Source organism: Acomys russatus, chromosome 20 (assembly GCF_903995435.1).
Source record: "Acomys russatus chromosome 20, mAcoRus1.1, whole genome shotgun sequence".
Classification (NCBI taxonomy): domain Eukaryota; kingdom Metazoa; phylum Chordata; class Mammalia; order Rodentia; family Muridae; genus Acomys; species Acomys russatus.
The window spans coordinates 73,947,599-73,974,082 of record NC_067156.1 but is presented as its reverse complement, the minus strand read 5'-3'; the positions used below and the strand labels follow the sequence as shown (position 1 = coordinate 73,974,082).

The 26,484-nt window shown below is 41.3% G+C and overlaps 1 protein-coding gene across 1 annotated transcript in view; it reads right to left on the bottom strand.

Moving 5' to 3' along the window:
• Positions 1–2,354: 2,354 nt before the first annotated feature.
• Rttn (rotatin) overlaps positions 2,355–26,484 on the bottom strand; it is a 246,542-nt gene continuing 222,412 nt past the window's right edge. Inside the window, 7 exon segments of the mRNA XM_051163892.1 lie at positions 2,355–2,714; positions 3,704–3,773; positions 4,809–4,912; positions 13,703–13,922; positions 13,924–13,971; positions 19,174–19,373; positions 21,230–21,356. Of these exon segments, the coding sequence (XP_051019849.1) occupies positions 2,629–2,714; positions 3,704–3,773; positions 4,809–4,912; positions 13,703–13,922; positions 13,924–13,971; positions 19,174–19,373; positions 21,230–21,356 (855 nt within the window). The 3' untranslated portion in view covers positions 2,355–2,628.

Below are 26,484 nucleotides of genomic sequence, written 5' to 3'. Positions count from 1 at the left end.
CTGAAGATAGCATGTCCTAAGAAAGCAGAAAATGGGCACTTGAGCGCAGGAGTACACTTGGCTGTCTTCTCATTGTTGGGTCTGGGAAGTGGAAAATAGTAAGTTCCCTTTGCCATGTACCTAAGAGAAAGAGTGGGGAGAGGAAAGAAAGAAGAAAAGATAGGAAACAAAACCTCCTCTTTCACTAAAGCAGTTACTGTTTGGGATCATGGCTTCTCCTAACAGGTATAGAAAGTGACTTAAAACAGGAATTGTACTCACAAGATTCTGGAAAGCCAACCTTTTAACATTTTAGTATGCATTTCATTTTTAATTATGTGTGTTGTGCGTATGAGTGCAGGTGTATGCAGAAGTCAGTGGGGGTCAGATATCTGGAGCTGGAGTTACAGATGGTTCTGAGGTGCCTTAGCATTGGGTGCTGGGGACTGAATTTCAGTCCTCTGGAAGAGCAGCCAGTGCTCTTAGCCACCGAATCATCTCTTCAGCATCACAGCCAATCTTTATGAACATCATTAGAAAACAATTAAAATAGTAAACTTTCATTTTGTTAACTGACATGTTTCATGTTAAGCCAAAGGAAGAATGTTCTAATAAAGAACTGAGAGCAACAGTGTTTTCAGAATTCACAGGCAACTGCCAGAAGTCTACCCCAGGACGCTTACATCACTGGCCATATCAATCCACACAACACTGGAAGACCAGAGGCATGGCCACAGGCACAGAGAGAATGGGTGAAGATGATGCTGAAAAAGAGGAGTCTATATAAAATAGATTTTTAATGAAAAATTAAAGAGAAATTTATTAGATATGACCATATGGGTGTTCTGTGAAATAGTAAACAAGATTTTATTTTCTGTAACAGATTTCAATGCAGAAAGGGCAAATGAGATGCAAAGATCACACTGAGCTCCTTGTGTGCGATGCTGCCAGGCCGTTGGATTCCTGGGGACTTGGCAGTCTCCTACAGCATGAACTTCATGCCCTGCAGATTTCTCATGCAGTCCCATGAGCCCCATTGCTTAGGTTGTGTAAGAAAGTTCTTAAATATGAACCTACAAAGAATAAAGTCTAAGTTTCCTTAATTCACAGACACAATGCATTGGTGTCATTCACTTCTCTTTTGGGGTCACAATAAGTCCCACTGTCTAAGCCAAAACTTTCTTTTAACTAGTAAGATGATGACTTGTTTTTGCAATGTTCCACTTTTCCAAGTTAATTTTAAAAAGAAGAGCTTCACCACATCATGTATAGAAAGTAAAATGTACCCAATACCCGGTATGAATAGTGTCTACGTACGGTGCCATGCAAGACAGGATTTCAGTATTTGCTCACTGTTCAGCATCCATCTCAGGACACAAGCCTTCTCCAGTAACTGCCCATCGCAGCCTGACTAACAGAACTCCCAGGCAACAAAGTAGCAATTCTCCCTGGGTCTAAAGGGACAAGGCATGCCATACTAGGATGTGTGGAAAAGTCAATCAATGAATCACTTTCTTAAGAGCACCTCTTTTCCAGAAAACTACTGGTTATTCACAAGATCCAAATACAAATCCTTTTAAATTGTAGGAGTGATAGGTAGTGGACTTGCAGTATACCTTGGGGATTAGGAAACAAACCCCAAACTTAGGGGCACTGGCCGACATCTTTGGCTCCATTCTTAACCATTCACCAACAGTGGACAAATTATCTCTACATATTCACCTCTGTGGTTGTTTGAATGAGAATGCCCCCTATGTGCTCATATGTTGAATGCATGGCCCCAAGTCAGAAGGATTAGGAGGCATGGCCTTTGTGGAGGTATGTCCCTGGGTTTGGGGCTTAAGGTTTCAAAAGCCCAGGCCAGGTTCTCTGTCTCTTTCTCTGTCCCTGTCTCTGTCTCTCTCTCTGTCTGTCATAGGTTAGGAAAGACAAGGCAAAACAGTGTCTTCTGGACATGGCAGGAACATCAGACTCATGGCAGCTGTGGCTATCTGTACAAGGCCAATCCGGGCAATCGTCTAAAGTAGATGGGTGAGGGGCACTCCCATCGCTGGCTGCAGCACTATTCTGATAATAGATGATGGCTTCTAGGGCAGGTAGAATCAGTTTGATTTAGATGTTGGCAGGTTGGCCAACGTACTTAGGTGTGGCACTAACTAGACATAATAAGTTATCTTTTAAAAGAAGGTAGGATGGGGGATGGTATGGGGAGGGTCTGGCAGAACTGCAGGAGTGAAAGACAAACATGATCAAAGTACATTGCATACATGAATGAAATTCTCAAAGAATAAAATACACATTTAAAGTCTGTAAGACTAGTCAGTTAGTATATCTAAAAATATTATTTTATTAAATAACTATTAAATAGAATTTTTACAAAACATATTGCATAGAAAAGTATAAAAATGTTTATACTGCCAGAAGTCTGTCTTTGCAGCACTTTGGGTCAGCAAGTCTTCACTTCTGGAACATTGCCAAGAATGAACAGCGTGAGGAGGAACCAGTTCTTTCCACACGGCTGGTGCTGCCTCATGGGAAGGCAGGCACTGATAGTGCAGGGTAGCATCAGTCAGGGAGCAGCTGCTATACAGTGCTGGCCTAAGGTCTCCCGTGCATGGCGGTCAGCTCTAGAGAAGAGTGCCTCACAGCTCAGGAATAGTTAAGCAGCTGCACAAGATTTTCAAGGCATTTCAAATAGTAGGCATTTAGAGGGTTTTCTTCTGAGCTGGAAAAAGCTGATATAGAAAAATAAGAGCTATAAATATCATTTTATTAAACTTAATGCTACACATATGTGTGGACACTTCTATGTGAAGCTTTTAAAAAGATTTATTAGTAAACCGTTTATGTTCTTGACATACCAGAATTATAAAAATATTTTACATTTATAAAATTAAAATGTTACATATTTCTAATCCTTTCTTGTTAATGCTTTATCTGAAGCATATGTAAGAACACATCTGCATAATTCACACAGGTGAGCTATAATCCAGAGTGCTTACCATGATGTTTCTTACATACCAATTCCCCATTTCCTCCTAAAATGCAAGATCACAGCTGGAAACAAACCAATATCCCCCCCCCCTTTTTTTTTCAGAAACAAACATTAATAACAAACAGCACTACTGCAGTACAGGAGAGACATAATTCGTTATCTTGAGATAAAGGTGTGTGGAGCATAACGCTCACTGGAAACTGGCTAACTTAAAATGTCTGGCATGCTCTGAAAGCGAAACCCCTCGAATCATGATCGCAGATCACAGGGAAACATGGCTACAGGGCAACTGAACCTATGCCTGGAAGACCTCAGCTCCCTAATATCAAATCCAAGTTCCCTCTTCAAGGTCAATTCTAATTGGGTCCAATTGCTATCACATAAGAACGCTCAGTAGCACAGCAGCTGTTGGCAAAAGAAAAAAGAAAAAATGGAGCAAGAAAAAACCTACGTGGAGAAAAAACACAGATACAATTTAAGAAATCTTTATACTTCAAATACTCATCTGCCAGGACATTTTATTATGTCAAAAAAATTACCAAAAAAAAAAAAAAAATTACAGGCTAAATGTGGGCCCATCTGATAGTACGTTGATGATATTTCTCAAAATCCAGCTAAGCAATGTGCAACACTGTCATTTTGCAATGGCTTGTTCGGATATTTTAGTAACAAGGAAATTCACTTAGCCCTTTTTAAATTTAATTGCAAGCTCTTTAAACTAAAACTTACTTCTCTTTGCTACGGAATATGCTTCATCTACTCTTCTTTTTATTGACGGCTTTTTCAAAGTTGCTTTTGCCTGAAGAAGGTAAGACAATCTGTTAGATGTATCCCCAAATACTAAGGACAAAGATAACACCGTACTAACAGCCCATTACTAGCTATGTTGTCAACAGGATATAGTTAAGATGCAATAATGTAAAGAGTTAATCCGTTCAGCCAATTGTGTCAAGCCTGCTGCACCTTCTGAAGCTTCCCCTCCACTCACTCTTACTTTCCTCCCTAATGCAGGCAAGAAGGGTGCAGCGTCTTGGTCCAGGGTGAAGAGGAGCCACACAGGTGACTAGCTGAGATACATCATCTCCAGGAAATCTGTGTGCCCTGGCCCTGCCATCTGGTTCCTGGGCCACCACTGCATCCTCCTGTGTACTGAAGACCAGAGGCCACAGAAGAACAGCTCAGCAGCCTCCTTCTGTCACTCTCTCTGGGCAGCCCCTGTGTTTCAGTCTTAAAGGGACTGAGCTCATTGTAAAATTAAGTGATGATACATGAAGAAAAAAAGGCAAATCACATGCACAGATAAAACTATTGTTTAGTCTTCCATCAAGATGCATTTCTCCTGGACACATTTTTAGAAATTATTTTTACTAAATTTACAACAAACTGGCAAATTTAATTGATGTTAACAAGGAAATTCACTTAATCAGAGGTACTCTTTTGAGTCCAATCCTGGTTAAATAATTAAGTGAAAGGAATATAAACGGATAGATTATTAATCATATGAATGAACCAAGAAAACTTGGGTCTGTGATTTCATTTGTATCCTTGGCTGGTATTTTTCTGATATTCTTGGATACATCCCAAGAACCTTTTTTTTTTTTTTGGTTTTTGGTTTTTGGTTTTTCAAGACAGGGTTTCTCTGTGTAGCCTTGGCTGTCCTGGACTCGCTTTGTAGACCAGGCTGGCCTCGAACTCACAGCGATCCGCCTGCCTCTGCCTCCCGAGTGCTGGGATTAAAGGCGTGCGCCACCACGCCCGGCTCATCCCAAGAACCTTAATTATTAACTGCCCCAACGCCCCTCCCTCCACTTCACCAACGATTTTGAAAACCAACCTTCTGATAATTGTAGATTAGAGCCCAAAGTGAAGCTGCTCCAATCCTCTGGGCATTTTGATTCTCACTTTCTAAACAGGCAGCCAGAAGAGTAATAACCTTTTCTATAAATAAGCACATTATTAAAAAAAAAAGAAGTTCAGTTCCACATACGTCACTACATTCTTACTTTGATCTAGTACAGTGATAAGAAACATAGTAACTGCCCCATTAGAATAAAAACGCAATTGCTATCCTCAAACAGTATCTTTTATAATTTGAGGCATGTGATGGGCTATCTCAGGATAGTTTTCACACCAGGTACAGATGATCTGGATGTCAATGCTGTCTAAAATTTCTGGTCCATGTTCAACAAAGGCATATTCATTAAAAAGACAATAATACAAAAGTAAGTGTACTGTGAATTATATTAGGTTATTCTGTCATAGCTCCCATTGTCACATGTATAAAATAGATTATCAAAAATCAGAATCACCACCCCTACCCAGATCTAGCCAATGGACAGGACATTCTCCACAGTTGTGTGAAATCAAGACTTACTGATACCAGTCTGATTATTTTAAATGAAGATTCTGAGCATCTACTTCCAAAGCAATTGTCAGGACATTTCAAACAATGTTTAAACTTTCTTTTCTTATTTTCATATATCATTATATTTCACATTAGTTTTGTAATTTGTATGGTTTTTAAAATGTTGTGCTTTCAATGGTGAGTCACTTGTTTCAGTAAACTATTTACACATTAACCACACAGTAAATCTAATTACACTTGTACTGCTCAAGGAAAGATTTGACACCTAAGCCCCAGACCATCAACTGCCTTGACAATAAAAAAGATTAATTTTGGCCCCCTGAATGGTCTTAAATATCCAGTGGGAAACTATGATGAAAGCTAAAATAATTGCTAATGATATAAAACAAACAATGGATCAGGCTTTATATCTGGGCTCCTGACATTCCAGATGGGGAGTAATCACAGCAACTCCAGATGTAATCATATTAAAGCACTCTTGTGCTTTCTCTAAGCAGGACCATCCTACCACATATATATTTTGGTAGTTCTGATAGTTTCCCCTCCATACACGGTCCACAAGAACATACTAAGTCCACCCCTTTAGCTAACAGTTCTGAAGCTGACTCTCTGGAAGTCATAGAGACGGGTTAAATGCATTGCAACCTCAGCAGTGATGCTCTTAGTGATTGGACCTTGTATACACAGCTCCTGTCTTAATTTTACCTACTCCCAGTTACAGCTGTTCCACACTCAGAGGATTCTGCGATACTCTAGCTCCATCTACCTGGATCCAATGATTACCCTCAAAAGCTTGAAGGTCAGCAAGAGTAGAGATTCTAAACCCATCTGTGCTCCCAGTGGCAACTAGAAGCAGTTAGGCTGACTTGATGTTCATCTCTTAAATGATTTTAAGGTCTCCTATCTCGAGGAGAGAGCATTGCATAGCTAGATGACACCAGCAGGCTTCGAGACCACTGAGGAAGGATTCTTCCATGACAGCACTCCCCTCCACACTGCCTGATACAAAAACTGCTCCCAGGTCTCCTGGATTAGGGTGCCGACCTTGCCCAGCAGGGAGAGCTACAAGTACAAGAACTGCTATACTGTCTTCTCTGCCTGCCTATAGAAATAAGCCAGTGCTAGCCATGACTACACCATTTGAAAAGTTCTTCCACCTTGGTTATAATCTGCTGAAAGCACAGTAATAAGCAATCCAGAACTAAAGCCTAGATTCCTGCCAGGCACACCACTGCACACACTGGTCCTTTCATTCCCTTCACCTGCTCAGCTTGTGGGCAGGTGGGATTTAATTCTTACAGAGATTCCCCTGCCAGGGGTATGTATTCTACTTAATAGTGTGTATTCAAATCACAGTGTCAATATGCTCAGAGGCACAAAAAATACTAGCTGGTGAAAATTCAACAACTTAACATTTTGTTTAAATCATTTTGTAGTTTGAATAAAACATGTCCCGCACAGACCCATGAATTTGAACACTTGGTCTCCAGTTTGTTAGGGAAGGCTGTGAAGCCTACAGGAGGGTGTAGTAGATATAAACATGGTTTTGTTTTGATCCGAAGTGTGGGATGGGAAACAGACTCGTGAGAGAGCAGGAGATGTTTATCCACTTAGAAGATGAACCACTTTGGGGGTGGGGGATTGGTTTTTGCAAGCTGAAAAACATTCTAGTACAGATTCAGAAAAGATATATATGCATGCCCAAAACAAGAGGCTGTTATTTGTTTGGTTGGTTGGTTTAGTTTTTGCATCTTGGTATTGTTTAGCTGTTCATCGCTCCACTTCGAGACGCTCCTAGATAGACTGCTCCAGCAAATTGTTCGAGACTCCAGACTCTGGCTGCAGTTTCAGGTTCCAGTAGCAATTTTGGCAGAATTGCTGGTCTGCTGAAATCCTGCTGACTGCGCCAGGGAAATCGCTCCCAGAAAATGAATTCAACAAGGTCTACTTCTCAAGTTCCCATTAACCTCTTTTCTCTCCCATCTAGGGTAGGTGGGTTGGAAGGGAGGTGTAAGCATTTAAAGAACCCAAATCAAGTAGGTTTGGAAAAAGGTGAAGCCTACAGGAGGGGGAGCCTTGAGGGCCAGAGGAGGAACACGAAAGAAGGCAAGCTCTGAGGCTTTATAGCCTACCCCCACTTCCTGTCTCCCCTCCGCTCCCTATAAGGGGATAAAACGTGACCACTGGACATCCTACCAGCTGCTGCCACGCCTTTCTCTAGTCATGATAGACGCTGTCCCTCTGGGGCTGTAATCCTCTAAAATAAGCCCTTTCTTCTCTAACTTGGTTTTTCTCAGGGTACTTTATCACAGCAACAGAAAAGTAACTAATCCAAGTGATTTTATTGTAAAGAATTTAAACTCTTTTCTAAGGAAAAGAAAAAAAAAGTCTTATGAAGTAAACTCAAGTTTGTGTGTGGAACGACACAGCTGAGGAGCAGTCATGTTCTGCCCACACGGCCCTCCTGCCTGAACCTCAGGTGCATTATCCAGATTCCCATGGCTTTCCTATAAAGTAGCCTCTCCAAAATTAGACTTAATAGGTATATAATGTAATTTGGCATATGGATTGTGGGTGGCTACATAAAATGTGAGGGTAATTTGATTTTGTTCCAACTGAGAATCATCAAGTAATTTTACATCCCAAACATTCAGACACCATAATCCTTATAATTTAACTAAGTTTACACCTTAACTTCTTTAACAAGTAACAATCACTTACTATTTTTAATAGCCACATTTACAGGCTAATTAACGTGTTAGCCCTATGTAAAGCAAGTGAGTAAGAAAATGTTAAGACAACATTTTATCATGAAATATAGCATACAAACAAAAAAGGACATAAACATTTTAAATTCCAGACGTTAGTATGAATTCTAATTAAAATACAGGGATGGATAATAGGAAACTATAATTAATCATAAACTTAGGAAGTTTAGATATCTTAAGTGGCTTAAAATTAAAAGTGAATCAGCAAGACTGAAGTATAAGCACAAAGAATTCAGGAAGTGCTTTAATCAGGGCGGGTTCAGTGCAAAAGCTGCGAGATGCTTCAGTTAGGTGAGCACACCCTGCGTGAAGTGTGGAAGAATCAAAGCCACGACCACCAGGCGAAAGCTCATCTGGCAGAGAATAGAACGCGATTCTAGCCACCAACTCAGGGCTGAGTGGCAGTCACAGATTAACTGTGGGTGTAAAAGGGAAGAAGTCAATGGTAGGAGGATCAACTGGTTACAGATTAGATAAATGATCAGTGCCCAATTCAACCCACATCAGAGAAGCTTCTTGATGCGGCGGGGGGCTTGCTCTATGTTGCTTTATTCTGTTGCAATATGTTGCTTGCAAGAATCTGTGGCTAGGCAGGTCATAGGTCCTAGGGGAAAAACCTATGGCTAATACTGTGCTAAATGCAGTATTAAATCTTCTTCTAGTGTTCTCACTGCACCCATATATTAATGCATCTCTCAATCTTATCAGAGAAGTTTGTATGTGTAATAGATGGAGATTAATGTGGACAACTACAAATGGTCAAGATACAGAAAATAAGGCTGTGGAGTGCTCAGCCCTAAATGGAACATCATTGCTATTATCACTTTCCACAAGGGTCGTAGAAGAAAAAGGGGGCAAAAAGTTTATAAGAGTCAAAGGTGGTGGAAAACTACAAGGAAAATGTTTTCTAGGCACAACATGGCAAGCAGACATATAAACTCACAGCGTTGCCACAGCATACACAAGATCTGCATAAACACAAACCAGAGTAAACCCTAGCATGAACAGAAGAGGTGGGCATGAAGTCCTGCCCCTAGTCAAGAAGCTACTGGCATTAAGAGCTGCTATGAGAGGGAGCCAGCTATTTTTTTTTAAGAGTGTAGTCCCTCCTAAGTTTGGTGTAGGCACATCATCCATCCTAAATGGGTCAAAACGTAAAACATTACCACTACAATAAAGAATGAGACAAGAATTTTCAACCTATCCCACCATGTTCAACATACTACTCAGAGTTGTAGCTAGAACAATAAGACACATGAAGAAGATAAAGGGGATGCAAATAGGAAAGGAACCACACTCTAAGGAAGGCCACACATCTGAGAATATTCAGGTAGCACAGACTGGATTCAAGGATCTAAAGTAGGGAGTAGGGAGTGGCAGCAAATCTGAGTGGGTAGGACAGAAGAGGTGATCTGGGAGGAGTTTGAGGGAGAGCAAATGAAATTCTCAAAGACCAAGTAGACCAAAGGAAAAAGGAAGGGAGAAAACAGAAAAGCACAGGATTGACCCGCAGACACTGAGGATGAGATTCAGCCTGACACGGTTTGCAGTGTCTCTGTTAAGAGAACCATGAGTGTTGCTCATGGTTGTCACCTGGAGACACCTGGGAAGAAGGAGCCCAGTTAACGAGCTGCCTCTATCAGACTGTACTATGGTCTTTTGTTGGGGGAGAGAGCAGGGCGTTTTCTTAATTACTGAAAATGGAGGTTGGCTTACCCAATGTGGACGGTTATCCCTGGGCAAGTGGTCCTGGGCTACACAAGGAAGCTAGTTGAACAGAAGCAGGAAGCTAGCAGGAAAGTAGAATTCCTGTGTGGTTTTTACTTCAGGATCCTGTCTAGTGGTCCTGCTTTGGTTTTCCCTCATGATTGAAGATCGAAATAAACCCTTTTTTTCCCATTCTCAAAAAAAAAAAAAAAAAAAAAAAAGAAAGAAAGAAAGAAAGAAAGAAAGAAAGAAAGAAAGAACCATCCCATCATCCTTTAACCATTTCCTCCTCCATTCTTTCTCCTCTTCATTTAGAAGGTTATTAAAATATATTATCTCAGGGTATTTGTTATATCACTTAACTTTTATGCTTTTAATCCTTTCTAATCTTTAAAGCTCTCTGTTGCTAATCTATTTTGTAGTTCCTAAATTATCTTTTTTCTATACCTAAACTGTATATTGCTAATGACAGACATCCATATTATTTTAAATTTAGGCAATCTAATGTTTTAAAATAACAATGTCCAACCAAACATCCTGAAATAGTAGAAATGCTTCTTACAATTATTTGCAGTCTAGGTAGAGAAAAGAGTTGGTATATTTTCCTCTGCTGTTTCTTCCAAATAAACTTGATTAACTGTTCTAGTTAGTGATCTGAAAAGTTATTTATATCAGTTCCCTAAGCTCTAGCATGAACTTTCTTCCGGCAGAGAAATTTTGCTTCTTCCAAGACTTGTGATCTCTATCAAGCAATCAAGGATCATATCAAGAACATGTGCCCCTGGATGAAGACCGGGAGGGGTAGTCTGTGGGACCCACCTTTACGCCCACTTCTTTTCTGTTCTTTATTCATCCAGATAAAGGTGGGGAAGTGTTTTTATTCTGACCTACTTTCATCCTACAAGAATGGGTGTTTGAAGGCCCTGCTCCATGCACACAGGACAGGCAGTAAGTCTCACCTGAAGGCCATTACTTCTTTCTTCTCTTCAATGTTCTAGACACAAGCTAGCCAATGATAATGGAAAGCTTCCTTCAGACAAAGGAGCTATCCAGCTGGGCACAAGCTTTCAGTCAAAATTGGCCTGTAATTTCTCCCTATCTTTCCCATAACTTAGGACACTTCAGTGTAAATTTTTATTGTACTTATTCAGTGTGTTTTTTACAAAAGACACCGACCCTGAACATTATCAGAAACAGGGAAGGCTATGGACATTTTTAGTAGCTAGGTCAGGCCCAATGCTCAGTCCATGATAACCATGTACACTCCTTGTCTGGTACTAATGATTAGAGGCACACAATCCGCCTTATTAAGTTCTTTAACTTTGCTGACTTTCCTAAAGCCTACTGTCTAACTGACCATGTGGAAAGCCTGTGACAGGTCCTTATAGCTCTACATACAGCCTGTACAGCTGCTGGCTCTTGCCTCACCCCTGCCTAGAAAACCCCCGAGATCATGTGTGAGAGAGCTGGAGAAGGGATTCTCTCCAACTGTGTCCATCTGCTTAATACTGATGGGGGAGAGAAAACACTGCTGATTCCAGGGAAATCCATAGCATAAACCCAGAGATCTAGAGTGAAAAGTGTAGGCTTCTCAGTTGCCCAAAAGTCTTTCATTTTCCTGACTCATCAGTAAGGCTGCAATAAGCAGGAGGATCAAAAAAAACACTTACTCTGAGAATGGGGAATAAACAACACCAGATGCTATTGAGCTGCTCCCACGAATCAAGACTGTCAGCAGACGATCTGTATGCAACTTACTTATCATGGAAATGTGCTTATTATCATCCTCATTTTACAGGTGTGAGGACCAAAGCAGACACAGTGGAAGATAACCCTGACACAGACCTCCCAGTGGTGGGAAGCACTGTCAGCAGAGGAGTGGGAGAAGACGATTCGGGTGAGTTTGAAGCTGGCTGAACTTGAACAATTTTCTGTGTTACATCTATCAGAAAAATAGAAGCTCTACTCTGTGCACACAAAACATGAACATGGCATCATTTCTACCCACTTGGAAAGCTAGGGGTGTTAAGTATCTGAGAAAAATTAGGAATAAAACATGAAAGAAAAGGAGGATTCATGTCTTAAAGTATCTACTGTGCACTAGCAATGATGCTAGGCACTTTCTGTGTTTTTACAAACCCATTCTTTCCAAAACAAAGTATTTTGTAGATGGAGGATGTAGTTTCAGAGAAGCTCTGAAAGGCGAGAAGAGCAGGTGGACGTGCAGCTAGAGTCCACCTCCTATTTTCTTTTTCTTTATCACAATAAGGTGTCTCTTATAAAATTCCACATGACACTCACACTTACCTCAACTGTGGTTGTGGTTTCAGGAAACAGAGCCCTCCAATTCCCTCGTTTCATTTTCTCCTCGACTCCTTTTGAATCCTTGCCTCTAGCTATACTACGTCTCAGAGCATGAAGCCTGTAAGGCTAACTTCCCTATCTGCTGTAGCCTTCAGCGCTGCCTGTCCTGACTTCTCTCAATTAGTAAATGCTTATGGAGTGTTTACTGGTGACTGGCACTACAGGTGCTACATACACACAAGAAAACTGCTGACTCCAAACAGCTTATGTCCCAATGTAAGGGGAATAGAAGTAAAAAGCTACTCACATAAAATTCATAGTATATCAAATAGTGACCATGCTATGGAGAAAAGCAGCTTTGGAAAAAGGGACTGGTACAGGATAGAAGGGATGCAGGGCAGGAGTTACACCTGGGACAACTGCTCTAGAAAGTTTTCATTTGTTCAAAGGCAGATAAGAAATTAGGGGGACTTCTTGTGGAGCTTTGTCACCTCTAGATCCTTTTATCATTCTCCCCACTTTTCCACTAGACTCTCTACACTTCACCCAGTGTTTGGCTGTGAGTCTCAGCACCTGTTTCAAATCGCTGCTGGGTAGAGCCTCTCAGAGGACAACTCTGCTAGGTTCCTGTCAGCAAGCACAGCAGAGTGTGAGTAATAATAGCGTCAGGGTTGGCTTCCTTTTGTGGGATGGGACTTGGGTTAGGCCAGGCAATGGTTGAACATTCCCTCAATCTCTGCTCTACCTGTTTTATCTTTATCCCTGCATGTTTTGTAGATGGTAAGTTTTGGATCAAAGTTTTTGTGGGTAGGTTGGTGTTCTCCCCCCACCTAACAGTCTTGTCTAGTCAGAGGGTTTCTCATCTGTCTCCATGACCCCTGCTACTAGCAGACTCAACTATAGTTCCCCTCATATCCTCCCAGAGGTCCATTCTGACTTAGCCAACTAACCTGGGCTCAGAGGGGACTGTGGAGTCTGAAGCACCAAGGACCATGCATGGACTGGACCTAGGTCCTCTACATAGATGTAGCCAATGGGCAGCTCAGGTATTATATGGTCTATACTAGTAAGGGGAGCTGGGGCTGTCTCTGACCTGGACTCTGCTACCTATTTTTCAGTCACTCCCCATCATAGGACTGCCATGCCGGGCCACAGGGAAGAGGACAAACTCAACACTAATACAACTTGATGAGCTGGGGTGGGTGGGTAGGGGAAAGAGTGGGGCTGGGAGGAGAGTGGGGAGGGGGCTATGACTCGGATGTAAAGTGAAGAAATAAAAAAGAAATGAGAGGGAACTAGAGTAACAGTACATCAAGAAGAGATAGAGAAGCAGAGTGAGCTTGGGAGCACCCCTGCCACTGATGCTCTTTCCCAGCCACCTCCTGCACCCAATGTGTCCACTGGGATGACAGTTGCTGATCAGCACCCATGCTTGAAAACCTACCCTTGCCTACCTCCTACAGGGTCTTGAGCACAGTAGGTGTTTAAATACTGGGAAATTAGAGCTACTTTGTGTTTTAGTCTGAGTAGAACAGTCTACACACTACAACACGTAGGAAATGAGTCCACACTGAAGCTACTTACCATTAGCCAGGATTTTAGGCTTATTAGCAGGATTGAAGCAAATGTTATGAAAAATCAGCAGGGGGACATAAGGGCTGCTCTTATGCTTATATTTGCTCATCTCCGTTAGTAAGTCTAAGCAGCCATCCAGCCTCAGGAGCATTTGTTGTCCGTCTTCTCCAAATGATATATTCAGGAGTAACTTCAACCACAGAATGGCCATATTGCTGAGATGTCTATTTTCCTCCTTTAGGCAATGTCAGAGACAGAAAGTGCTGTAGAAAGTTGCTCTGTGGATAAACACAGACTATTATTTCTTTCCAGGTCTTTCATTATTTTCCTAGTCCCTAGGTGACCAATTAACTTGCATTTTGATATCTCTTTTCCAAGTTTTAATTTTTCTTTCTTCCAAATACTTCATCTACACAACTTCCAAGTATAAATGTAAAGGCAAGAATAAATGGTGCTTAAATTTAATTCCTGTTTTGTTTTGTTTTGTTTTTTTTTTCCTGATGATGGAGTAAATAAACTATAGTCAACTCAATTATTTGGGGCTGATAATTCAGAGTGGGCCTCCTGAGTCCCCTCTCTTATCTGCCTTCTGGCAATTTTGCTACTCATTAAATATATCCTGAGAGAAAAAGAAACAAAATTCAAATCTATCCTGCACAAGAGTTAACAACCCTGGTAGGTCTGCAGCTGCTCAGATTATTATAGCTACAGGTGTTCTCTTCTTAAATTTATGAACACACTTTACGTTCATTTTATTCTATGTCTTATCATTACAGAAAAATTTTCATGGCTATGATAATGTATTAAACTTAGAGATGATAAAATTATATCTTTTGAACTGTAGGAGTCATTGCATCCTCAAATAAAGCCAATTCCTCAAACTACAAATAGTTTAACTATGTGATAGTTATTAAGTACATGAAAACAAAATGTATACTAATCATCTCAAACAGAGGCTTATGGTGACAGTATGGAAGCTATAGTCAATTTGTGTTACCCACATAGTCACTGGAGCATGGTCCAATCCCCAGTGGCAAAGCTCCTTAAAGAAAACTGAGTCCTTCCACACCTTCATACCCCCCAGAAGCCATCAACTGTGGAGAGCTACACACATCATCCTTATTACATTTTTAAAAAAAGAGTTCTCTTTGATGGATTTCTAGGCTGTTTCTTTCTTTGGGAGGGGTAGGGTGGACGGTGTGGGAGGAGTAGGAGTTGTCACATAAAACTTTCATGTCCTTCTTTCTGAAATGTGAGTCTGCAATCATCAATACCACTGCAAAATTAGATCTTTTCAACCAGTTGGAGTGTGGCTCATAGACTTCCGCATGGTCTTCGGCGGGCAGTACACACCAGACATCAACATGACCCTCTGCAGCAGCATGGGCCACAGACACCATCATAGCCCTTAGTGGTAGCACAGGCCAAGGCCATCAACATGGCCTCTGGGGCCGCCTGGGCCATGGACACAAATATGGTCTCCAGTGGCACCCTGACCCATGGACATCAATATGCCCTTCAGTGGTAACAGGGTCCATGGTCATCAATATAGCCTCAGGTGTCAGTACAGGCCACACACATCAGCATGGCCTCCGGTAGCAACAAACCATGGACAGTAATGTGGCCTACACTGGTACAGACTACAAATGTCGACATAGCCTCTAGTGGCAGCCCAGAACATGGACAGCCATACAGACCTCAGGCTTAAGCACACACTGAGGCAGCAGCACACACCACAGATACCACCCATGCCTCCAGGGGCAGCATAGGCTGTAGATGTCTTTCCAGGATGTCCAGAAAATGAACTGTTCCCATGCCATTGTTGCTCAGAATCAGGGTGAATGTGCAGCTGGACAGTGTGTTCGGGGTCTGAGTCTGTGCAAGCTCCAGGCTGTTGTACATCACCCTGATGGCCCTACTTAACAGCGATATGTTCCCCATCTACTGCAGCCCTCTCTCATACCAGTCACCACCACACACTCACTGCTCAGAGACTGCAATGTGTAACACAGTATAAGTTTTTGCCCAAAGAGCTTTAAATGCAGATATTCACGGCAACAAACTGTTGGTCTGCTTCAAGGTTTCTGAAACACCGTAAATTCAGAGCTTGTCTCAATGGATATCCTACTGTTGCACTGAGTCAGGGTGCAGGGACCAGCTGGTAGGCCTAGGACTGGCCCTATTCAGTAATAACAAGTTTCTCAGGAGCTAGAGTTGCTGTACACCGCTTGTCCTTTGTGCCTGTTGCTGGGCATGGCTATTGTGTTGGTAGGCCATTGTAGCACAGTGCTGGAAGCTGGGCAGGCCTAGGGATATTGGCCTGTTCCTGCAGGAGCTCCAGGCCACCTCATAACACTTCATGGCTCATCAGGCATGATCTTTATGCTTGTATCCTGCTGGCTGAGATGCTAAAGGTATTTATCATTCTCTGCCACAGAGGTCTGTTCTACCTTCTTTCTTTCCAATTTCATGAGTCCACTCTTTAAAAGCATTAGTCCATGAGACATATCTTTCTTTCTCTCTCTTAGTTATTCCAGAGCTACTATAGGCTTTTCAGTGTACTTTTCTACTGCTGCATTCCCCCTTCAGAGCACCCACGGAGCTCTCACATGCCTCAGAGTTCTGTGGTAGTGCCAGAGGCTGCTGCTATCTTTGTTTTGTCCCACAATATTCCCAAGTATAGAAGCAGAATTGTAAGCAGATAGTTGTATATATGTTAGGGGTATTCTTCTTTAATTATTAAGAAGCAAGCAAGCAAACAAACAAACGAATAACCCTGAAGTTGAAGGAAAATAAGTCTCCAGCTCAAAGTCAAACACCAAAACTTGAGACTGCCTTGGCATTTCATCTGGATGGTCCAATTTTGTACCCCATCAACAAGGTCTACAAGGCAGTGGTAGAAAACGGTATATTGGCCAGTACCATGTTCTCACACGTATGCACCTTCATTTTGAAGAAGGGCAATCGTGTGCATTTAGCTCACGATGAGATCTTTTGGAAGTGGTGTGTGTGTGTGTGTGTGTGTGTGTGTGTGTGTGTGTGTACACACATATACATATACATGAAATTGTATAAAGAAAATATATTCCCACTCTTTTGTGGAGTATAGGCTTTTGAAGTAAGATCTAATGATTCTTTGGATTTTCTCAGTCTCTGCTGTTATGTCCCGACCAACGACTGGCCCAACCTGAGACCCACACCATAGAAGAGAGCCAACCCCTGACACCATTAACAATATCTTGCTATGTTTGCAGACTGGAGACTAGTGTAACTGTCCTCTGAGAGGCTCCATCCAGCAGCACACCAAAACAGATGTTGAGACTCATAGCCAAACTTTAGGTGGAGCTTGGAGAGTCTTGTGGAAGAGTTGGGGGAAAGATAGAAGGACCCAGAGGAGACAAGAACTCCACAAGAACAACAACAGAGTCAACTAATTTAGGCCTATGGGGGTTTACAGAGACTGAACCACCAACCATGAGCATGCATGGCATGGACCTATGCCTCTGACACGCATGTAATTGATGGGCAGCTTGGGCTTCATGCGGGTTCCCTGGCAAGGGGAATGTGGGCTGTCCTTGACATGGACTCATTGCTGGCTTTTAGATTACTTGCCTCTAGCTGGGCTGCCTTGTCTGGCCTCAGTAGAAGAGGATGTACTTAGTCCTGGTGTGATTGGTTGTGCCAGGTTGGTTTCATAAGGGGTGGGTCTCCCCTTTTCTGAGGAGAAGATGAGGGGGTAAGGGGGAAGAGAGAGGGAGGGTGAGACTGGGAGGAGAGAAAGAAGGGGGTGCGTTTGTGACATAAAGTGAATAAATAAACTAGCCCAAAGGGGCATGTCCCATGAAAGCCTTCACTTACCAGGAAACTGGGACAGAGGGGAAGGCATCCTATTGGGACTCTAAATGAGAGACGCATGGGAGAATAGCAAAATAAAAGGATACAGAGGGTCCTAGAAATCTACAAGTAGAACATTATGATAGGCAGATCTGGGCCCAGGGGTCCCGCTCAAACTAAGGCACCAGCCAAGGACAATACAGGAGGTAAACTTTAAACCCCTTCCCAGATCTAGCCAATGGTCAGAATATTCTCCACAGTTGAGTGGAGAGTGTGATATGACTTTCTCACGTACTCTGGTGCCTCACATTTGACCATGTCCCCTGGAGGGGGAGACCTGGTGGCACTCAGAGGAAGGACAGCAAGTAGCCAAGAAGAGACTTGATACCCTATGAGCAGATACAGGGGGAGGTAATCCCCCTCAGGAACAGTCATAGGGGAGGGGAATAATGGGAAAATGGGGGGGGAGGAGGAATGGGAGGATACAAGGGATGGGATAAACATTGAGATGTAACAAGAATAAATTAATAAAAAAAAATAAAAAAAATTTTTTAAAGAGAAAATACATTCAAATACTCATATATAGAAATGACATACATGGCATATATGTATATAAATATGTACATGCACACATATGTATAAACTGTTGAAATATCAGCATGTACATGAAGAAACTATCTAACTGTATGCTGGTAAATAAACAACTGAACTGGCTGAATGAGGGTGAAGCGGGTCACTGACTCTGGTGTTTGCCGAGTTATATGACATGAATGTTCCCTCCATGGCTGATTTTAAGATAACATCACATCAACTGGCTTCAAAAACTTCTAAAAAATGTAATGAAGAGATTCATGAGCCAGAGTAACTGTGTGTAATACAATATAGAAAATATTTCCATAGTAAGATGGATCATTCCTTTCCTTTGTATGAGAGTATTTTCTATGTATTGGTGATTATACTCAGAGACATGAAACAGTCAGGGGACACTCAACTCCTATGGACCCTGTCTGACGCTCAAGCACAGGAGACAGAAACATGCATGTCGCTGTCGTTAGTGCATCCAGATGATCTGATAACAATATCCCAAGTAGAGACCCTGCCCACATCTAACCTTAACAGTACCCTGCCCCCTACAAATGTGCTCGGGGACTTGGCTCACCCATGCCTTTCCTTTATACACTCAGTTAAAAATCAGTGATAAAAGGTGAACCTTTAGAATCCCAGATCCAGTGACCTCAAACATGGGATATTACACCATTAAGAAGTACAAAAGTAAAAATGTAACTGGGGGCAGAGGGGATTTGATTTCATCCAGCTTTCTGTCACCATAATATGAATGGAGATTGTGACTGTTTGACTAGTCTATTTATGGACCAAATATATTATTTGTATGATACCAATGTTTTTCTAAAATTGCCACTTTTGAGGTAAAACACAATTTAACAGCTATGAAGATAACTAAAAGGACATGGAATAATTGGAGTCTACTTCTGCTTCAGGTTTGGTGCCTCCCACACTGACTTTAAGTACTCAGCCTCTTAATTATTTTACAAATCCTTAAAATAAAATGTCTTAAAATCATAAGAGTCCTAGAAACTGACTCTAAAATTTGATCAATAGCTTTTATGACATGTAGGAGTGCTTACCTTCTGAATTACTCCCTTGCAGTCATGAGATAAGGCGAGGTTTGAAAGAAACATAAAAACCATCTGCTGAATGGGCGTGTTCTCCGCAGGCATCTGAGAAGCCAGCTTCAGGATACACACTATCAGGGAGCTGCTGGGGGTGCCTCTGTGTGCAGTCTGAACATACTGTCCATAATTTGACCAACAAAGGGAACTACAGCCTTCAAAAGAAACAGCCAGTTACAGTTGCTCTGTTCTGCTGCTTGGTTTTTAAAACACAAGCATATCTGTCTGCCAAAGTGATTTGGTCACCAACCCACGAACTGCAAATGAGCATGCAGCCTAACCCTGACATCTGCATTCAGCCCAGCGGAGTGACCTTCCTCATTCAGGGCTCAATTACCTCAACGGAGCATTATTTTTTAAAGAAAGGATTAGATTAGCATAATGGTCTTTTTAATAGTTCATAAAGAAAGCATATGAATAGAGTGTGAGCAATGAGAGGTAACTGGGACAGCTCAACACTGTTTTCCATAGTACTCAGGTAAAGATAAAGAACTCAGAGAGGCCTCATCATGGGGCATTCACGGCCACAGAGCTCACAGGCAGCGGAAGCTAGCATGGTGTCCGTGGCTTTCCAGAGGTCAGTGCATCTGAGTAAACCAGGTAACCATATGAGAGTTATTAGGGTAGCAAAACAAAACAAAACAAAACATGGAAGAGTTAGAAGTACAGTTTGGTGACTGTATTATAATCTTAACCCAAAGTAGAATTACTTTGTGAAAGTTCATGCAAGTAGAACAGCTTGTGTACTCATATCTTAGATGAACACAGTGTGTTAAATAAGCTCACATGTGATTAAGTACAAACAGAAACATGGTAATGTTTCCTGTATTCTTAACTTTATAAATATACTCAAATAGCAATATTTCCATTAAATGATGCATTTTTGCTTAGAAACATAGTATTTCTGCCTCAGGCTGGTGGCACCCTAACCACTTCTAATACTCTTATAAAGTTTAAGGATGCATATGCTATGCTGAGCTGGCCACATTGCAGGGAAAATTGAGATAGAAGACACATTGACAAAACACTGAACCAGCAGGAAAGGGGGGACAGGAGCAGAAGGGAGAGAGGACAGTCTTGACACACAATCAGACACTGAAGGGCAGTTCACAAGCTTCACTCTGTTATATGCAAAAACAAACAAATAAAAACAAAACAAAACAAAAAACACCCACCACCTAAGTAGGCTGATGAAGCAGACAGCTAAGGTACCAGACTATTCACAAAATACATTATCATGGCATGTAGCAGTGACACGATGGGGTCAACAGTTTGATTTTATTTCCCATCCTTTCCATCTGCATCCTTTGGCATGTGGATGTGGTTATCTCTGTTCCTGAACTACTGAGTGTTGCCAGAAGAAATCATGCATACTTGCTGGTCAGTCAAACCTTGTGTATCTGACCATAGGGTACTAAGCACAGCCAATACACTCACTTCACCTCTCTGATGTCTGCTTTTCTCCCTTCTAAAACAGTGATCTCACACCTCTTCTTTTCCTACAGCCATACAGCTACCATCATGTTCCCCTCATAGTCTAATCAGTCTTATTATAACCCACAGCGCATGGCCTTGTGGTCCGTCAATATAATACCCACCAAATGAATGGATACAAAAGGCGCTTCAGTGATAGCAACTTTCACAAAACCAACAGTGGCTTGAACTAACTCTTATCATACCTGTCTCCTGTCCTATAATATATAAAGGTTCTGATCTTCAGCTGTCTTTTTCATTAATTTTCACCTTTTGGATATTCCCTCTAAGTGCAGTTTCCCACTGCCATATATAATCAGGCCTATCTATTTCTTGAACTATCCAACAACTCTCCCAGGTCATCAAACATATTCTTAAAATGCTCTGGAGTTATAAGACCCATAAAAAATTTTGCCTTTGAATAACATCTATTTAATAAGGAGAAAGACATCAATATACATATTTTCCATTACAGCTTAATACCATATGAAACTTAGTATTTTAATTTATCATCAAAAGAACACAGGATTCTAGTTACCAGCTGGAAAATTCGCAGTATAGACACAAAGCAACTGCAAGGCAATTTGCATCAGTGAATCCTCCATCAAAAGCCAAGGCCAGAGAGAGTGCAGGACTGGCACAAGGCGTGCTTCAAGAGCTGCCACCTGTTTTGGAAAGTAAACAAGGACAACTATTAGTCTGGACATACAAGTTGTCGCCTACAGATTAATTCATCTTCTTCAGCTCAGCAGTGCTCCACACTAGAAAGCCCTGATCAGGAGCCAGCCCAGTCTCTGGAAGGGTAGCTAGGATATATTAGTCAGAGAAAACTGTAGACAACAGTTTCTATAGCATGTAAAGTAGGAAGTAAACTATAAAAGGTCAGACATGGTCCACAGACAGATATTTGTCCTCAAGAAAATACTGATTGATTCTGCTTTTTTCTTCTCTTAATGTGTATATAGTATACATGAGGTGAAACAATTTTCTGAAAACAGCTCTTGTCTCCAAAGAGGCTGACCTTGGCCCAGACCAAGTTAACAACATGCCTTGAGATTATTTAAGACTATGTACTTAATTTGCTGTCCTATTGTATGTTTAACCTGTTTAAGCTTAACATGCCTATAAGAGAACATGCAACTACCCTTAATACGCTTTAGATTTCCCACACAATCAGCTTTGACAACCAAGGCTAAAAGTATAGCTTTAATCTTAAATTATATACTCTTCCATGCCCTGACCCATAATATGTGTGCACTGTGGCAATTATTTGCTGAAAACAGCCAATGGGTTGGCAGCAGCCTCAAAATAAACATCTGCCACAAAAATGGAAGCCACATATAGATAGATATAAATTGATGACATCAGTTTGTGGTTTTAAGTGCTGTTCTGGGTCATCTGTAAAAAGCTATGTTAGAGAGCTGTGTAAAAAAATACTCCATTCCTTGCCATACCTTGTTTTCTAGGCTGTTCAATAAGCATGAAGAAAAGTCTTATCAGACACACATACGCATCAGACAACAGACATGGGCACAGATTTAGACATATGTGCAGACCCACAAAACAGACAGATCACCCATTGGCCAGTAGCCACAAACCACAAACAGATGGAAGGCATGAACAGAGAAGTGTGTGTGTGTGTGTGTGTGTGTGTGTGTGTGTGTGTGTGTGTGTGTGTGTGTGTGCATGTATCAGAAGATAATGACTACCTTTGTGTAATTTGAGCAGATTCTTAAATAACTTAGTCTTTATTAAAATTAAAATCCGTTACCATTGGGACGATATTGTAGCTAAGATCCAGTTGCTTGCAGAAGTGCAGCAGTGTATATCTTTTTAAATTGTAAGGTAATTTCTATACACACGAGTGCACACGTACATAATGATACACACATTTCAGGGCACACAGAACCAAACAGGAGAATACCTGATAAGTCACCCAAGACACTTAATACTCTCTAAGTTTTGAAGTTGCTCGCAGTTGTCTTCCTCAGGCTGATCCCTCCCGCTGCTCACTCAGACCCATCCTAGCAACCAATGACTTTGCTCACTTACTTCAGAGACAGAAACAATTACGTATGGATTCTTTATCTATGCCCCATTCTACCCACACGAATGTGTTCTCTCATCCATATATCCTCCTCCTCTTCTGGGCAGTAAAAAACCAGTGATCCTCTTGTCAGAAGTTAATCTGAAACATGACTCCAGTCTCCTCGGCGGTTTTACCTTCCATTAGTTCTTTCCCCCCATCTTTACTAACTGTCCTTCATATGTTCATTACTCTGATTACATTAAGTAGTTTACACATTAGGAGAACCAAATATACTCATGTCATGCCACGATCAAGCTGTAGAAAGATCCATCTCACTGGTGACACTTCCACTTCTTGCATTGCATGCCCAGGTCCCATCAGCTGATTTCCTGTTCTGATGATTCATGGAGACCACTCCAACCTCTGTGGCTGCCAAGCCCTCCCACGCTGAGGCATTACTACAGGGCTCTTTGTCTTCGTTTTCCACCCTCTCTCTTTATCTCTCTAATCATTCTCCACATCCCACCGGCTTTCTTGATTTCTCTTCCATGGGTGCACACACTGATTACATACTCCTACAATGCCCAGCATGCATAGCTCCTCAGGCCCATACAAGCTTGGCTACAAGCAGTTCTCCACCCGGATGGCCAGGCTTACAGAGCACACACATGGCAGACCTGAGCATCAGGCTCCTCATCACTCACTCTGCGCTATCATACGTTCCTACATTGGTAACCAGGTGAACTAGAGTCAGGAAGCCAGTCTCTACTTCTCTCCTTTCATCTTAGCCCCCAGACTTACTTCCAGTACACCCCTTTACGGTCTCCCTGCCCAGTGAGGGCCTGCTCACGTTTGCCCAGCGTATCATAGTTCCTTCTCCTGAGCTCTGCCCACTGTTTGGTTTCGCTTCCTCACAGCCATGTGATCTTTCCAATAGAAAAATTCCTTAATGTTACATATGCACATGCATAAGTCAGGGTGGGATGGCAGAGGGTGATTTAATGAGTTATTACCTTAGTAATCAATATGTAGTAATGAGGAAAAAATGAAGAAATTTTTATTAATTCATTCATATTACATCTCAATGGTTATCCCATCCCTTGTACCCTCCCATTCCTCCCTCCCTCCCACTTTCACCCCATTCCCCTCCACTATGACTGTGACTGGGGGGGACCTCCTCCCCCTGAATATGATGCTAGGGTATCACGTCTCTTCTTGGTAACCTGCTATCCTTCCTCTGAGTGCCACCAAGCCTCCCCCTCCAGGGGACGTGGTCAAATATGAGGCACCAGAGTACGTGTGAAAGTCAGTCCCCACTCTCCAATCAATGGTGGAGAATGTCCTGTCCATTGGCTAGATCTGACTAAAGACACTGAGCATTTCTTTAAGTGTTTCTCAGCCATTCAATATTCCTCTGTTGAGAATTCTCTGTTTAATTCTGAGCCCTATTTCTCAATTGGATTATTTGGTTTGGTGGTGTTTAATTTCTTGAGTTCTTTATATATTTTGGATATTAGACCTTTGTCAGATGTAGGGTTGGTGAAGATCTTTTCCCAGACTGTAGGCTGTCGCTTTGTTCTCTTGACAGTGTCTCCCGCCTTACCCAGAAGCCTCTCAGGCTCATGAGGTCCCATTTATTAATTGTTGACATTAAGGCCTGGGCCGTTGGTGTTCAGTTCAGGAAGTTGTCTCCTGTGCCAGTGTGTTCCAGGCTCTTCCCCACCTTTTCCTCTAACCTATTTAATCTCTCCGGTTTTATGTTGAAGTCTTTAATCCACTTGGACTTGAGTTTTGTGCATGGTGACAAATAGGGGTCTAATTGCATTTTCTACATGTAGACATCCAGTTAGACGAGCACCATTTGTTGACGATGCTATCATTTTTCCATTGAATACATTTGGCTTCTTTGTCAAAAATCAAGTGACCAAATGTGTGTAGATTCATCTCTGGGTCTTCAATTCAATTCCATTTATCAGCCAGCCTATTGCTGTGCCAGTACCATGCTGTTTTAATTACTGTTGCTCTATAGTACAGCTTGAGATCAGGTATGGAGATTCCTCCGGAGGATCTTTTATTGTATAGGATTGTTTTTGCTATTCTGGGTTTTTTGTTTCTCCATATGAAGTTGAGAATTGATCTTTCAATATCTTCAAAATATTTTGTAGGTATTTTGATAGGGATTGCATTGAATCTGTAAATTGCTTTTGGTAAGATGGCCATTTTTATTATGTTAATTCTCCCAGTCCGTGAACAAGAGAGATTCTTCCATCTTCTGATGTCATCTCCAATCTCTTTCTTCAGAGATTTAAAGTAAAAATGAAGAATTTTTATTCCACAGGATTATATTTATACTCAAGAGTAATGTACTGATATTTTTTGATTTATTCTTTACAACTCAGAAAAATAGAAACTGTGACTTAATGAAAATTTTTATTTTATAAATGGCTATTCAATACAAATGTAAAAAAATGACTAGAAGACGGGCTGATTATTTCATAAATCTTTATAGGTAGATGCCATCTGTCAAATCTTTTGGGTTATTTCCCAAGTAAGGTTTAATGGAATGAATAATAAGGACAGTACTTAGCACGAAAGAATCCTATGTTTAATAATAAATCTATTTTGAGGAAAACTCATGTACTAGGAATTATAAAATGCTGTCTTAAGTTACGGTTCTATTTCTATGAAGAGACACCATGACCAAGGCAACTCTTATAAAAGAAAGCAGTTAAATTGGGGCATGGTTTCAGTTTCAGATGCTGAGTCTGTGATCATCATAGTGGGCAACAGACAAGCATGGACTTGGAGAAGTAGCTAAGAGCATTACATCTTCATCTGCAGGCAGCAAGCAGAGAGACTGGGCTGCTGTGATTTGTTTTTTCTTTTTTCTTTCTTTCTTTCTTTCTTTTTTTTTTTTTTTTTTCTTTTTTTTGAAACCTCATCCCCACTTTCCACCCCCAGTGACACACTTCTTTTGACAAGGCCACACCTCCTTTTTTGAAATAACTGTTACCTGAAATTTTACTTAAGGTAGCTTAAATAATGCATGCTTACCATATTTCTTCAGATACAATATCCTTTTTCAAGTTTTACGACAAGAGCACAAAGCCAAGAAATTTAAAAACAAAAGAAAGAAATTTCTACAATTAATCTTACCATTTTTTTTTTTATGCTAAAGCTAATGCCTCAAAAGTGAGGTCATTCCAGATCAAGCAACTTCATGAGTTCAGAAGATTTTATGTCACACAATAGTACCATCACGATGGCTTAATTAGACAGAACCAGTACTTATAAAACAAACAAACAAAACAAAACAAAAGCACATGGCTTTCAAAGAGCACTGTGCAAAGGCCAGGGGAGACAGCAGATATGGAAGGAAGGGCTCGCTCAGGCTGAAATGACCATGCCGGGCAAAACAATATCTAGTCTGATGCAGGATGCATGCTTAACTTTTTTTATAATTATAAATACCATCAATTACTCCCTCTTAACAATCAGTTTTGACAAACACCTTTGAAAACCTCCACTTCATAAGACATATACAGCCATTTATTGCCTTCTAGTTCAAAAGCATCTAAATGCCTAACAATATAGAATAAAGGAGTTCAAGAAGTTACGTTTCAATCATAAAGTTCAAGCCTTGATATAAAAATGTAATCAGTGTTGAAGGACAACATGATTAAATGCATCTGGCTCTGGAATTTACTCTGAGCTTAAGAAGCAGTCAACTGCACATCTTGAACAGGAGACACACAGGATCCACT